The sequence below is a fragment of the Moschus berezovskii genome, chromosome 1 (assembly GCF_049115385.1).
Source record: "Moschus berezovskii isolate FMDL1 chromosome 1, NW_MosBer_1.0, whole genome shotgun sequence".
Lineage (NCBI taxonomy): Eukaryota > Metazoa > Chordata > Mammalia > Artiodactyla > Moschidae > Moschus > Moschus berezovskii.
In genome coordinates, this window is record NC_142460.1 from 8813315 (window position 1) to 8829394 (window position 16080).

The 16080-nt window shown below is 47.6% G+C and overlaps 1 protein-coding gene across 5 annotated transcripts in view; it reads right to left on the reverse strand.

The window, feature by feature from the left end:
• Positions 1-4946: 4946 nt before the first annotated feature.
• The window catches only part of ERG (ETS transcription factor ERG), a 323869-nt gene continuing 312735 nt past the window's right edge, over positions 4947-16080 (reverse strand). For all 5 annotated transcript variants that reach the window (XM_088835169.1, XM_055416410.2, XM_055416426.2 and 2 more), the window contains one exon: positions 4947-6840. In XM_088835169.1, coding sequence (XP_088691295.1) covers positions 6320-6840 — 521 coding nt within the window. In that variant the 3' untranslated portion in view covers positions 4947-6319. The remainder of the gene's footprint in view (positions 6841-16080) is intronic.

Here is a 16080-nt window from a genome sequence, read left to right on the forward strand (position 1 = left end):
ACACGCATGCACACATTCATCCTCGCAGCTGAAGACATTTACTGACAGCTGAATGCTGCCATTCACCACGTTGGGTGCTCAATTGACAGTGAATGTGATCCTGCTTCCAGCAGAAACACTGGACAGTCCCTTCAGCTATTCTTCCATGCCATGATCTTGGGTTCCTTCGTTCCCCTCATCTCTATTAGGTTAGCTCTAGCTGGCCTATTTACCTCTGCAAGATTAGATCCAGAATTGATGCTGAAATCAGTTCAGAACAGTATAAATAAGTTATCTCTCACAATCTTTTTGAAAAAAGCAACTTACATTTGGATAGTCATGTGTCTTTCCCATGGCCCATCAATATGGACAACATATCTTATCATTAATAGAGGTTTGAGAGTCGGTACTGGGACAAGCATCAGTTCACACACTCACCTTGGGTAAGCTGGATAAATTGCTTAATCTCAGTGTCAGGATTTTTAATTGTTATCATGAGGACAACTGGAAGGGGTGATGAGACAATGATTTTGAAGTGCTCGGTGCAGTGTTTGCCCCTGCCGCTTAGCTTGTTATATATTGTATATTCCACACATCATTGTCATCAGCTTCAAAACCCGGATGTTTCTCACATGTGCTTTTGTTCAGTCCAACTCTCAGGTGTTTTGAATGATGCAGCTCCTAGTATCATTAAGCTCCAGTAAGTCTATTAAGGGCTTCCCTGGTGGCCCAATGGTAAAGAATCTGCCTGCCAATGCATGAGACGTGGGCTTAATCCCTGGGTCAGGAAGATCCCCCAGAGGAGGAAATGACAACCCACTCCAGTATTCTTGCCAGGAAAACCCCATGGACAGAGGAGCCTGGTGGGCCACAGTTCATGGGGTCGTGAAGAGTTGGACATGACTGAGCATACACACATACGAATCTGTTAAACTTGGCCAATCCCTTCAGGCAGCTCTTTTGGATCCTGAAATTGTCATGAGACCTATTTTCCTTTTGGCCCATGGCATTTGGAGTTTCCTTGGTGTACCTCCTATGTCTTCACCTTAGTAAGGTGTGAATAAGGTCAAGGGCAGAGGCCTGGAGCCTGTCCCCATGACCTATCCTCCAGATGGGTATTGATCTTTCAATCAATACTCTTTGACTGTGCTCAACCAGTCATGACCTTGTAAAACCTCAAAACTGTTTTATGAAGTCCTCCCCTAATGAAATCCTAGCTACCATTTTTATATTATTTTCTTCAGGCAACATGCTGTGTGTATCTATCCAAGAGTCATGAAAAACTCCTATTTCTTTTTCCATAAAGTTCTTACATTTAACATGCTTCCTGCATGTAAGTCTTTTAATTCAACAAGTTCTGACACAAATGATAATCAATTAATATTAGGACCTGCTTTAAAAGCATAATACTTGTTAAAGTCTTTTATAAGAAAACAGATGAAGCCATTTCATTTTACAAAATTAAGATAAAAATTATAAGTTAGGAGAGTTTGCACAGTGATTTCCATACAGGATAGTATTGGGCTGCTTTTTCAATAGAATCAAAAGAATATGTAAATACTATGAAAAAGTTAGCATATGCCCCTACATTTTCAACATAAATGTTTTCAGACTGGCCAGATTAAGATCCACAGACTTATTCTAAGAAGTCTGTATTGCCAGTGAGAGAAGCTGCCATGGTGCCCATGGCTCCAGGCACATAGTGCTGCTGAGAGGGGGCTGGCCTTTTGAGCAATGTGTGTTTTTGAGAGGTTTGATTGGCCAAAGGGTTTTAGAAAATGCTAGAAGATAGGCAGAATATCTGTGGTTTTAAGCAGAATTCTAAGACCGCTCCTGAGATTCCCAGCTCCTGGTATACATGCCTTGCAGAGGCCACTCCACCGTGAACAGGACCTGTGAACATGATCAGATATCACTCCCCTGATTGGGTTACAGTCTATGGCAAAAGGAATTTTGCAGATATAACAAAGACCCCTAATCAGCAGACTTCGAGTTAATAAAAAAGGAGATTCTCCTGGGTGGGCCCGATCAAGACAAGGTGAACACTTAAAAGCCAGAGAGCTTTGAGGTGAGAGAGTTCTCCTGCTGGCCTTGAAGAAGCAACTACCTTGCGGAGAGGGCAAGGACCTCAAGTGGTCTCTAAGACTTAAGTGTGGTCCCTGGTGATGGCCAGTAAGGAAACTGGACTTCAGTACTACAAACACAAGAAGCTAAATTCTGCTAGCAACCAGTAAGCTTGGAAAAGGACCCCATCTCCAGAGAAGATCACAGTCCTGGCTGACTCCTTGATTTTAACCCGTTGAGAGCCTGAGCTGAAGACCCAGCTAGGCTATGCTTGCATGCCTGACCCATCGAAACTGTGAAGATAATAGACGTGTGTTGTTTCAAACTGCTGAGCTGGAGGTAATTTGTGAACTCAGCAGTAGATAACTAATACACATGGGCGAGGTAACAGTAGGGAGGAGAGTTTTTCAGGGGGTGTGACTCTGGAGGACACTTCCAGAGTACACTGGTTTCCCTGATGGCTGCTTTTCATGTGGCCATAGGAAAAACAAACAAACAGTTATGGCATTGAAATTTCACACTGACCATCCCACACATAAACACAGAGTATCTTTTTGTTGCAGTGACTCCCAAACTTCAACATGCTTCCACATCACCTGTAAGGTGTGTGAGACCCGATGGCTTAGCCCCACCGCCAGTTTCCAGTCCAGCATGTCTGCAGTGGGGCCTGAAAATTTGCTTTTTTAACAAGTTCCAGGTGAGGCTCCTGCAGCCCCCTGGGGCCCCACTTAGAGCACCACTGCTCTATGCTAAGATGAAGACATTCTAGTTATTTTTAATACTAGATTTCTATAGCCAACCATTTCCCCGATTTGACATGAAGACATTTCACCAACATTTTTTAAAACCAGGTTAAGATAAAAAGAAGGAATGGAAATGTGATATACCTTTGAGTAATCCAAAGCGCTTTTCCCTCTCCGAGTAGCCATCTCAGAACCTGTATTTGGGTGGCATGGTGGAAGACAGGCAAAAATGCTGCTGCTGCTGCCTTTAAACACAGGTTACAGGTCAATGCAGTGGCCCGTGGGACCTGCATGTTTTCCCTATCTGCAATCACCGCCCACGTCCCAGGTGTTAGCAGTCCCTGCAGCATCGTCCATCCATGGGACGCCACTCCAGACCCTTGGACCCAGGTGGCAGAAGCTCTAGCAGTGCTGAGGAGCTTTGAAGGAGCGGAAAGTGCTCTACCTGGACCAGTCCCGACAAATCGCTTCATCATGAACCCTTCTGACACACAGCAAGGACATCCAACTGGGAGCAAAAATGAAGTCTTGACTGAGATTTGGGAATCCGCGGAGATTCCATCATACACACATCCCCAAAGACTGACATTTAAAACAGGAAACAAGGGTCCCATCCTTGCCAACAGAAGCGAAATTCTGCAGGAATCGTGTGTGTACCTCAGAGCAAATTGAGAGATGGGGTCAGCAGAGGGAAAACACTCTTGATGTCATCATGAATACCAACTGGAGGCTGCTTTGGATTTCAGTTCTACAGGAGCAGACTGAATGTTATTTTAGGATATCATTGAGGAATTATTCGGGAGAACTCAGCATTATCATGTTATCTAAAATGATCCCAGTTGCTCATGCTGGTCATAAAGTTTGCTAGTAATCTGGACGGGGGGGCGGGTGGGAGAGGGCGGTGGGGGAACCATAACTGCGGACATCTGTTAAAATTGAGTATGAGAAGACTGCCTTGTCTTTATTATTTTGCTCATGACACAATCCTGAAAGAGGGGAACGGAGCGGTTATCGGAGTAAATGGCTATTTATATGCAGAACGTAGGTGTGCTTCGACTTTGCATTCAAAAATAAAAATGAGTGATCTTTTCCATTAAAACAGTGTGGGTCACCCCCGGCTGCCAGCTTTTATGCTTTTACTTATTTATTTATCTTCCCCAAGGAGGCGCAGGCACTTTGCAGGCCTTTCCCAAGCTGCCGTAATTGATGGATAGTTGGATTTCTTTTAATTCAAGTAATGCCGAGTGTCTGCAGTTTTGGTAATCGGATCCTACCAGCTTTAGAGACCACTGCCAAAATATTCAGAGCACAGAGGTTTGGCAACGTCATTTAATCATCGCAAAAGGATTACAGAGTGCAAAATAAGCCCCCAGACAGCTCGGAGATGGGCCAATTCAGAAACCTAGTCGGGCTGGGGAGCTGCTGAGGCTTGCTCCCTCTCCAGGGCCCTGCATCCCTGCTCTCCTTTACCTCAGCTAAGGCTTTACCTAACCACCTTCACCCTGGCTGAGGCTCCATCCTCAGGAGAGAAAAGATGTCAAGGTGGATGGACTTCGGATCAGAGAAATAAACAGTGTCTGATCACACGTCAGGCTCTGGACTGGTCAATCCCAGACCAGGGTACCCAGATAATCCTGGTGTCGGAAGGGCAAGGCCACAGGCTGCCCGCTGAGAGCCTCTGATGGAGAAGCCAGATGGTGAATTTAGAAGCCATCCCTGGTCTCGTTCAAGGGAGACGCTGATGCTGTCTGTGATGTTTATTTACCAACAATAACACAGTCTGCGCCGGGAACAAACGTGTGTTCACCATGCAATAGACGCTTTAATGCAGGAAGGAAGGGTGATTTGTGACTGGATGGGGATCTGGAATCTATCAATGGCCACCCCAGCTTCAGAGGCCTCTTTCCATTCTGGGCCTGAGTCTGGAGGCTCCCAGGCTAAACCTTTGGTCCTCCTGCCCTAGATGGGGCGAGTTGGCAAGAAGCCCCCGAGAGGCCCACACCATTCAGAGGCCAAATGTGCTAAGTCCTTGGAACTCCCTCGCACGAGTTCCCGGACAAAGGAAACCTCTAACGCCAAACCCACCCCCACGCAGCACAAGTTTCTATTAAACAATCTGAGTCACTTTAACATAAAAAAGTGCAAAGGCAGACTCCTGTGTAAATCTGATTTGCCATGCTAGGCCAAGCTTATTTTATTACATACATTCTGCATTCTAAGAACTAGTAACTTCATATTGTAAACATTAAGCATACAGAGTTAAAGTTCAAGGCCACATTAGATCATTGATTGTCTCTTGTGTCGTGTATCTTTGGCTGGCCGAGATCAACTCGTAGTGTATAAATGCATAAGTTATATAATTATTATATAAAAAGGAAAAAAAAAACAAAAAAACAAACCACTGACTTGCATACTTCATTCTGACAAACGCACAGCGTTCGCGACTCAAAAGGAAAACTGGAGGCTGCCTCACCCCGACACCCAGGCAATTTCAGACTGGGGTAGCCGAGAAGGCTAGCGCTTACCTGACCCTGTGGAGAGCAGAGCCCCCCACCTAAGGATGAGGTCCTGAATGTTTCTTTTTAAATATCAGATAATTCCAGTTATGGTTTTTCTTTTGATAAACAAAACAAGACAAAAAGAGATGCATGATTTTGTTCCTGCGTTCTCCTACTGTACGTGCCCTGCCCCCACCACGCTGTGTCCTTCCTAACACTGGGTTTGGTACAACACTGACTGCACGAAGCCTCATGTCTCCACGACTCAGTTCTCCGTAGAACCGACACCATCCCAAGTCCAGTCTTCACGGCTCGAGAAGCTCCCTTCCCAGTCCGCCCCTCCTGCTTCCCGCCTCTTCCTCTGCTCCTCTGCCATCCACACCCACGCTCCCTCTCTCCACACACATGCTCAGCCCCACCCTGCGGCTCAGAGTTCCCGTCTTATCGTCAAGGAGTTGGAAGCCTCGGGTTGTTCTTCACATCCAATGGCAAGACTCTGGTTTCACCCAAGACAGCAGATGCCGATGAGTTCCGTTAACAGTGTCTATTGATGGGCCACCATAGTCTCCCTCTCCTCTTTTCTGTGTTTGATCTGTTTCTCTTTTTAAATACAGGTAGTTTTCCTTCCAATGACGTTAGAAATGGCATGTTAGGTCCAGACTGTGTGGTATCTATTGCTTGAGTTTAATCCCCCGCTTAATGCACTAGCAGGATTCCCACAGACTACTCTAAAGGCATATACACGTCTTCAGAACGTTTTCTTTGGCACTTGGCCCTTATGACGTCACGCTTCTACTTACAATGTCTTTACGAGGTCGGGCCACAGGCGCCTGCCGCGTACACCGGTAGCATCCTCTTTACCTCTGTAGTCACGGTTTAGAAAGTCCCTCCCGCTCAGTTTCTGGACCTCTCCCCCTGCCCCAGTCGAGCGTTCGCGTTTCCCTTGAGGCACTTCTGATTCGTGGTCTCGGATAAGAGTTTGTAGCAATGGATGGGTGTCTACACAGGTGCTGGGAAAGGCCTCTCCCGGGGGCTTTAGTAGTAAGTGCCCAGATGCGAAGGCATATGGCTGGCTGGGAGCCTCGCGCTGGGGTAGATCCCCCCCGTGGGTGAATTCCAGTATGGGTTCGGGGCAGCAAAAAAACTGGATGATGTCACGGGGAGGGCCGGAGGGTGGGGGGCCACAAAGTTCATCTTCTGCGGGTGGGCGTGATAGGAGCCCATGTAGGGGAGGTCCGAGGGGTACTTGTACAGGGAGGACTCCGGGGGGTGGGGCTGCAGGGCCTGGGCGATCCCGTGGAAGTCGAACTTGTAGGCGTAGCGCTTGCCGTGGACCTTGGTCATGATATTCTTGTCATAGTAGTAGCGGAGCGCCCGGCTGAGCTTGTCATAGTTCATGTTGGGCTTGCTCTTCCGCTCCCCCCAACGCCGTGCCACCTCGTCCGGGTCGGTCATCTTGAACTCCCCGTTGGTGCCCTCCCAGGTGATGCAGTTGGAATTCGAGCTGTCAGACAGAAGCTCCAGCAGGAACTGCCACAGCTGGATCTGCCCGCTCCCTGAGGAGGTGAGGAAAGGAAAGGAACATCCGTGAGAACACCGGTGTGCAAAGCTGTGTCCGACTCTCTGTGGGCCCGTGGACTGCAGCCCGCCAGGCCCCTCTGTCCATGGGGTTCTCCAGGCAAGAATACTGGAGTGGGGTTGCCATGCCCTCCTCCTCCAGAGCATCTTCCCAAACCAGAGTTCTGAACCTAGGTCTCCCACATTGCAGGCAGACTCTTTAGACCTGAGCCACCGGGAAAGCCCAAGAATACTGGAGCGGGTAGCCTATCCCTTCTGCAGGGGATCTTCCCGACCCAGGGGTCGAACCAGAATCCCTTGTGTCTCCTGCACTGGTAGGTGGATTCTTTACCACTAGCGCCACCTGGAAGGCCCCTCCCCAGAGTTCCTGTGTGTCCGTCCCTCTGGGTTGGGGTCACTGGCTGCTCTTGTCCCCCAGCACCATCCCCCTTTCTACATAGAATTGCCCTTGGCCGAATTGGAGCTGCCTCAACCCCCTCTCCGACCAGGTAGCCCAGGACCTGATGGACTGACAAAGAAATCCAGAGGTGAGCCCCCTGGCCTGAAAGAGGAACCAATTCTGTGATGCTGGTCCTGCCTGGGACTTAGCATGGATGGGGTCAGAGTGAAGCAAGGTTCCAGCTAAGGTCACATGTATGCACACACAGTTGCGCCTGACTCTCTGTGACCCCATGGACTGCAGCCCGCCAGGCTCCTCTGTCCAGGGGCTTCTCCAGGCGAGAATGCTGGAGTGGACTGCCATGCTCTCCTCCAGGGGATCTTCCCGATCCAGGGATCAAATCCACGTCTCTTATGTCTCCTCCACTGGCAGGTGGGCTCTTTACCACTAGCGCCACCTGGGAAGCCCAGCTAAGGCCACAAGTTTCCTTAATCTCTCCCCTGCCGGCTCCGGCATCCTCTCCCTCGAGAAGTACCCTTCGTGAATCGCTTGCCCAAGTATGCCCAGCCCAAGCTCTGCATCTAAGGAACCTGGCCTAAGATGATGATCCTTGGTGACGACCAGGCAGATCTAGAGGCTGATCCAAATCCTTTCGGGAATGCAAAGAAATCCCAGGGGGCAGAGTTCAAGTCGATTTCCTTCATTTCTGACTTCCTTAGAAGAGCAGCCAGGTCAACTTTGTGTTTTGGGGGTGAGAAGACTTAATTTTCCTCTTTTGTGAGACAGAAAGTGCCACTATGTGACTGGCAATAATGACTTAGTACCATTTATGTTGGCTAGGTCAGGTCGAATAATAAAAGTCAGATTTAGGAAATGAACGTCGAAAAGCTTATGGAAAACATAGAGACTGGAAGTAAACACCGTTATTTCTAACATAACATGGGGCTGGCACGCAGAGAGCCACTCTGTCAAAGCTTTTCCTAGAACGGAATCAACCCACTCAAAATGAGGAAGTTTAGAAAAAGAGTTGGCCATGTCTCAAACCAGATCACCCATTTCCAGTATTTAGGCAAATACATCATAACGGAAATCCATGTGTTGCCCCTGCCCTGCAACGCCAGTTGGGTTAAGCAGAGTTTTCAGATGAAAACACTGCAACCAACAAGTCCTCTTGGGAGCTCCAACTGAGTCAATAAGACCTCATTTGATACGGTGTCCACACAGCTCTCGTGATCCCACTGGGGGTCTAGTGATGCAGCTTTTAGGTTTTATTAAATTCAGAGAAACATCCAGGCACATCATTGTAACCTCTACACTACAATATTTAAGGATGATTGATGGCTCTCTTAGAGACAGAAGCATGCAAATACCAACATTCAGACTGTGACCAGGAGAAGCTAAGATGCTTTAAGCAGGTTTTAGAAGCTTTGAAAACAGGTAAGAGGCAGGTCTTTCCTCCCCAATTCCCAGATACCACCTTGGGCTTGTTACCAAAGAGATGCCCTTTTGTTACACTATGAGTAAATACCAACAGATACGATAAAATGATTAAAGGAACTCTGCCAACTCTTCAGGGAATTGATGAAACATAAAAATCAATTATAAATGTTTTCTCTAAATCCTGTCCACAAGCTCCCATATAAACGGCCCAGCTCATAAATCTTTGTTTCCACATTGGCTGTATGCAGTGGATATGTTTGTGAATCTATCCATACGATAGCATCGTGAGAAAGGTCAGTCTTTTCTGAATACATTCTGGAAAATCAGCATTTTTTCACTCTAGCAACACATTTGAAATGTATTAACAGCTTGTAGTTCATCGCAATGTAAAGTCTTCGCTTTTTGGGGGCCACATAGTCAAACTGTTCTCAATCAACTTTTGCTGCCCCCAACATTTCATTAATATGGATTTTTAAAAATACAAAGAGCAGTTTGAGAAAACCATATGGTTTTAGTATATATATTGTAACGAAAGGATTACTACTTGAAAAAAAATTTCCATATATGACTTGGGAATAGGGAAAAACATGGATTTTTGATTTAAACAATCTAACATATGTTTCAATATAAACACACAGAGTTGTTTGAAAATAGATATTCACTGTCAACCTCCTCCCATAGAGAGCAATCCCACAGATTTTGTATAAAATACACAGATTTTCCTAAACAGTCAAAATTATACTTGTCATCTCTTCAAACCTTGGCACTGTCTCTTGGGAACCTGTCCCTCTCACTTCTTTTATAAAAGTGTGTCAGAGAAAAAAGGCAGAGAAGAGTGTTTTCTCATTTCTCCTGTTTCTAAAGAACTAGTTAGTCGGGGGCTAAAGTTCATGGTTAGAGACTGAAAGGTCAGAGGATGGATGAGGAATCTCTCCTTTGACTATTTTACCCATCAGCCCTTAAGACACAGGGGTTTGGACCTCTGAGCCTTTCAAGGGTATATGGGAGTAAGACATCTGTAAAACAAAATTCATCTGCTTTCTTACCAAAAAATAAAAGCCATAAACGTAAATCAATTAATGTTTAAATTGTTGTTAAGTCACTAAGTCTTGCCTGGCTTTTTGCAACCTCATGGACTGGAGCCCTCCAGGCTGCTCTATCCAAGAGATTTCCCAGGCAAGAACACTGGAGTGGGTTGCCATTTCCTTCTCCAGGGATCTTCCTGGACCAGGGTTCGAGTCCCCATCTCCTGAATTGGCAGGGGGATTCTTTACCTCTGAGCCACAAGGGAGCCCTACTGTTTAAGCAGACGTTATCGAACTCATCATTATGTCAAGCTCATTAACTCTTCAACCTGATGTAACAATACCCACTGCCTTCACAGTCTAGAGCAGATCTTCTTGCTCTGCTCGAATTCTCAAGGAGGCACAATATTTGCTGAGGAGTTACAGTCGATGGTAAATTAAATGAGTTATTCATGGCTATAGAATTTCAAAAGCCATTTATTAAATTTTTCTTTTACCGTGAAAACAGTAACACTGTGCGCTAAAGGTGTGTATTGCTGCTGCTGCTGCTAAGTCGCTTCGTCATGTCGGACTCTGTGCGACCCCATAGATGGCAGCCAACCAGGCTCCCCCGTCCCTGGGATTCTCCAGGCAAGAATACTGGAGTGGATTGCCATTGCCTTCTCCGAAGGTGTGTATTAGAAGATAGAACAGAGATTCCAAAACACGAATACCTAAGATTTAGGTCGTCTACCTTGATAGTATATTAAAAAGCAGAGACATTACTTTGCCGACCAAGGTCCGTCTAGTCAAGGCAATGGTTTTTCCCGTGGTCATGTATGGATGTGAGAGTTGGACTGTGAAGAAAGCTGATCGCCGAAGAATTGATGCTTTTGAAATGTGGTGGTGGAGAAGACTCTTGAGAGTCCCTTATACTGCAAGGAGATCCAACCAGTCCATTCTAAAGGAGATCAATCCTGGATGTTCATTGGAGGGACTGATGCTAAAGCTGAAACTCCAATACTTTGGCCACCTCATGCGACGAGTTGACTCACTGGAAAAGACTCTGATGCTGGGAAAGGTTGGGGGCGGGAGGAGAAGGGGACGACGGAGAATGAGATGGCTGGATGGCATCACCGACTCTGTGGACATGAGTTTGAGTGTACTCCGGGAGTTGGTGATGGACAGGGAGGCCTGGCGTGCTGTGATTCATGGGGTCGCGGAGAGTCAGACACGACTGAGCGACTGAACTGAACTGAACTGAACTGAACTGAAGAGTGGGTATCTCACCAGCCAAACCAACAAGTAAAAGCAGAAGCTCTTTTCAGACCAACTGTCCATCCAACAGCCTCATCACCTGCACCTCAAGAATCACCTTTGTTGGGAAAAAAAAAGGAACTCTTTACATCTCTTTTCTCCTCTATCCTGATAACCTTCTTTGAAACATCAGTAAAGAGTAGCTACTTCTGTCCTAGGTTTGTCCAGCGTAATTAAAAAGGCAAGATTGGGGAGAGGGGGAATCCAAGCCTGCTGGCTGCCCACTTACAGGAAGGCCCAGTGGGATGAGGGGTCTGGGGCGTGGCTTCGAAGAAGACAAAAGGCAAGCCTTTAACTCTGGGAGAGGACTGTTGTCTCCGATTCAAAGAAAAGACGACGGAGGCTAAAAAGGGAGGGGATATATATATATATACCTATGGCTGATTCATGCTGAGGAGGGGATACATGTACACCTATGGCTGATTCATGCTGAGGTTTGGCAGAAAACAACAAAATTCTGCAAAGCAGCTATCCTTCAATAAACAAATGAAAAGAAGAGAAACACCGTGGCGCAGAGGTATGAACTGGGCAACAGAAAAGGGCAAAACATCTGAACGGTTTATAAACCACAGAGAAAAGCACAGCTGGGAGTGACTCAGCAGCCGCGGGGCAAGCAGGAGGGGCGGTCCCAAGGAGGGCCCTCAGCCCCCAGCTGATGGAGGGAGAGAGCCGGAAATAAAAGCAGGGGGGCCCAGCAGGCACCGTGGGGGCCGACCTTCGGGCTTTCTGCAGTAGCTGGAGGTGCTGCAGAAAAACCCAAGTGCACAGCCTGGACCCCCCCCCGCCCCCGCACCACATCAAGATGAGGGCGGCAGGCGTGTGTCCCAGATGGAAGACTTTGTCAGGGCTCAGGGTGGCTCAGACAGGACTGGTAGCAGGTGGGTGGGTGGGGGGAGAGGAAAGCATGGGGGGCTGGCTGGAAGCACCCCTTTGGAATCGGCACCGTTGCAGCTGAATCCTGGCTCTGCCTCTTAACGGGACTTGGGGAGGCTTGCCCGGCTGTCTGTGCCTCAGTGTCCCTGTCTGCAGAATGGGGTGATGCAGTACTATCAACATGGTGGTGTTATAATACTGCCTTGCAGGATCACCATGAAGATAAACTCAGTGCATGAGTGCTCGGATCATGATCTGTCTGAGCTGGAAACCAGGGTTGAACGCAAGGTACCTCCCTTGCCTACAAACAGGAGACACCAAAGGAAACCAACCACCCTCCTTCCTCCCAAAAAATTGCAGGCTGGTGGGACAGAAGCTGGGAATGGTGGCGTTCCTACAGCTGGCCAGTGTCACTGGAAGCTGACTAGTACAGGCATCATTCTGAAGACTTTGCATGTGTTTAGTTAATCCCTCGCTTCCCAGAACTGTAAGACAGCTCACGGCACGGAAGAGGAATCAGAGCCCCAGAGGCACAGTGACTGATCTTGCCAGAGGTCAGCAAGGGCTGGAACCCGGACTCCAGGCTTGCTTTCAGGCCTGTGTTCTACACACACCGCTACAGGCCCTTCGGGTCCTTTGTCCCCTCCCTAGACCTGCGGTTGGTAAGTCTCAGTAGAAGACTGGACACTCCCACCTCCTGCTGCTGCTGCTGCTGCTGCTAAGTCGCTTCAGTCGTGTCCGACTCTGTGCGACCCCATAGACGGCAGCCCACCAGGCTCCGCCGTCCCTGGGATTCTCCAGGCAAGAACACTGGAGTGGCTTGCCATTGCTCCCACCTCCCATCCAATGCCAAAACAGCCCTAACACTGGTCTCTGGCCCTGCCTGGAACAGGTTCCACTTTCACGCTCACCATTAAAGACTCCCCAGTGAGCCCCAAGGGAGCCAGTGAACTCCTGTTCTCAAGAAAGCACTTTCCGGACAGGCAATTTCTGTTTATCACAGGAGCCACAGTAAACACTCAGCCACCCTGATGGGATGTAAAGGGGGTGGTGTCGCTAATATCTGATCCAGGACTTCATAATGCAAGGAAACACTCGTCTAAGCAGGAGAAATGTGGTCCACGCTGCACACCAAATGCATATTTGGGAGGGAGATGCGGGGAGGCTGTTATCATTTTGGGCGTTCACATCATATGAGGTCATCTTTTCATTTAAAATGGTTTCTAAAGTTTGCATTGTGTGGAGAGCAGAGGCAGCAGTCTCAAGTGGTGAAGGATTTATTTTTCAGAGACTGGGCAACCAGAACCAAAGAGGAAGAAGTGTTCTCATTAACAGGAGGATAAAAGACATTCTCCTTCTAGGAGGGGGGACGCCTCATGAATGTAACTGACACACAGCCTAGGGCGAGACAGAGAAAGTGAAAGTGTTAGTGGCTCATTTGTGTCCGACTCTTTGAGACCCCATGGACTGAAGCCGCCAGGCTCCTCTGCCATGGGATTTCCTAGGCAAGAATATTGCAGTTGGGTGCCATTCCCTTCTCCATGGGATCTTCACCACCCAGGGATCAAACCTGGGTTTCCTGCAAGTCACCTGCACTGCAGGATGATTCTTTATCATCTGAGCCACCAGGGAAGCCCAATTCATTATAAACTAAGTAAGAGAAGTCTTTATCTTCAAGTCAGAAGTTGGATGTTGGGATTTCCCTAGCAGTCTGGTGGTTAAGAGTTTGCCTTCTAATGCAGGGAGAGTGTAGGTTCAATCCCTGGTCAGGGAGCTAAGACTCCACCTGCCAAAAAAACCCCACCCCAAAACATAAAACAGAAGCAATGTTGTAACAAATTCAAAGAAGACTTTACAATGGCCCACATTAAAAAAAAAAATCTTAAAAAAAAAAAAGTTGGATGTTGCCACTTTCCCCGGACCCAGCGGACACAGTCTTAGTGGAATAAAGTGCAGCCTTGGCTCACGATGCCAGCGCTGCTATTAGGTACCAAGACATCTTCCATTTCCCCAGGCCAGTGAGTGCTCCTTGCTCTGCCTGCAAGTCTCTATACCCACGGTGGGCATCCGCAGGTACTAAGCCCTCTGCGAAGGGGCCACAGCTCTCTTTGGCCCCAAGTCACCAACCAGCGCCACCTTTATGTGTGACACCATGGGCACAGACCTATATATATTTCCCCTAACCCGTCTGGGTGGGTGAAAGGGCCGCTCCAGTTTTGTTTAGTGCCGCTGGGCAGGCTCCTGCCCTCTGTCCTTGACTGCAGCCGCATCCCAAGCACCGCAGCTGTTCGAATGGCAGTCCTTCCTTCCTGTTCTCTGGGTCCTCATTCTCCAAGAGCTCCCTCTTCCACACTCGCCCAGTGGCAGCGGAGGGGCCGGAAAACATTAAAGCAGGTTTTGGAGGCAGAGTCGGGGTTCAAATCTGGCCTCTCTTGTGGTGGGCTGCGTGACCCAGGATTAGTTAGCTCATTCATCAGCACCTCCGATTCCCCTTCTGTAGGAGGAAGACCATGGTGATCCGAGACAAGCATTTGCCCAGGCGTGATATGGCTGGGGCGGGAGGGGAGCTATTGGACTGTTATTTCACATTATTGTATGAACGTTCCCAGAGCTTTCCAGCTTCCGCCCTTTCCCCCTTTCTAATCTCTCCTGAATGCTCCTGCCAGATTAGTCTTCCTGAAGCCTGACTGATAATCATCATCTCAAAACACAGTAATGGTTTTTATGTGACTGGTTATGGATGAAGGTGGAAGAGGAGAGTGAAACAGCTGGCTTAAAATGCAACACTCAAAAAGCTAAGATCACGGCATCCAGTCCCATCACTTCATGGCAAATAGATGGGGAAAAAATGGAAACAGTGGACTTTTTTTTCTTGGGCTCCAAAATCACTGCAGATGGTGACTGAAGCTATGAAATTAAAAGATGCTTTCTTCTTGGAAGAAAAGCTATGATAAACCTAGACAGCGTATTAAAAAGCAGAGACATTACTTTGCCAACAAAGGTCCGTCTAATCAAGGCTATGGTTTTTCCAGTGGTCATGTATGGATGTGAGAGTTGGACTGTGAAGAAAGCTGATCACCGAAGAATTGATGTTTTCAAACTGTGGTGCTGGAGAAGACTATTGAGAGTCCCTTGGACTGCAAGGAGATCCAACCAGTCCATCCTATAGGAAATCAACCCTGAATATCCACTGGAAGGACTGATGCTCAAGCTGAAGCTCCAATCCTTTGGCCACTTGATGCGAAGAACTGACCCACTGGAAAAGATCCTGATGCTGGGAAAGATTGAAGGTGGGAGGAGAAGGGGACAACAGAGGATGAGATGGTTGGATGGCATCATCAGCTTAATGGACATGAGTTTGAGTAAGCTCCGGGAGACAGTGAAGAACAAGGAAGCCTGGTGTGCTGCAGTCCATGGGGTCACAGAGTCAGATAAGACTGAGCGACTAAACAACAATGGAGGCAGCGTTAATGGAAGCTGAGCACATGTGTAAGAACAGACACAGTCACCAGGTGGATGCTGAGGAAACCTGCGTCCGTGGAAGCTCCTTGAGAGTCAAGGAGAGTATCTTGTTACTCCTTGCAGTCATTTATTTGGCAAATAATTTTTGAGCACCTGGTCTATGCCTGGATTTAATGCAATAAACAAAACAGACCCTTTCAATTCTCAGCTGTTTTAAAAAATATGTACTGCACTAGTTACCATTAACTAAACTTCAGCGTCAAAGACACAGAACTCCCAATAATGATATTTTACGTTTTCCAAAGCAGAGATTCCCTTGTGGGGATCTACACAGAATCTACATTTTCCCGTTTCTAACACCATTTTGGCCTCAACGTTTAGGAAATACACATTCCAGCTGGGATTTCCAACATGCCTGTGACATCTTGGCATCTGAAGTTGCTGTTGAGAATATGCAGCATATGCTGTGCATTTCTGAAGTGGATGCCAGCACAGCTGGTTCTGACCCGAACACAAACAAATCAAACAATCTGGCTGGCACCGAAGCATGGTGACAGGTGACAGTTCTTGGCAAGGGACGGGTTACAAATGGGTCGATTAAGAATCTGTGCTTTCTTCTGGCATCTGAGTTCAGACACAGGCCATTTGTTGACGACGAGCCTAAGTTTGAAGTCTTATGGTTGTCATTAGGTTCTTTTTTTTTTTTAAGATATTATTTTATCTGCTGTGTGATGGGCTGAAGA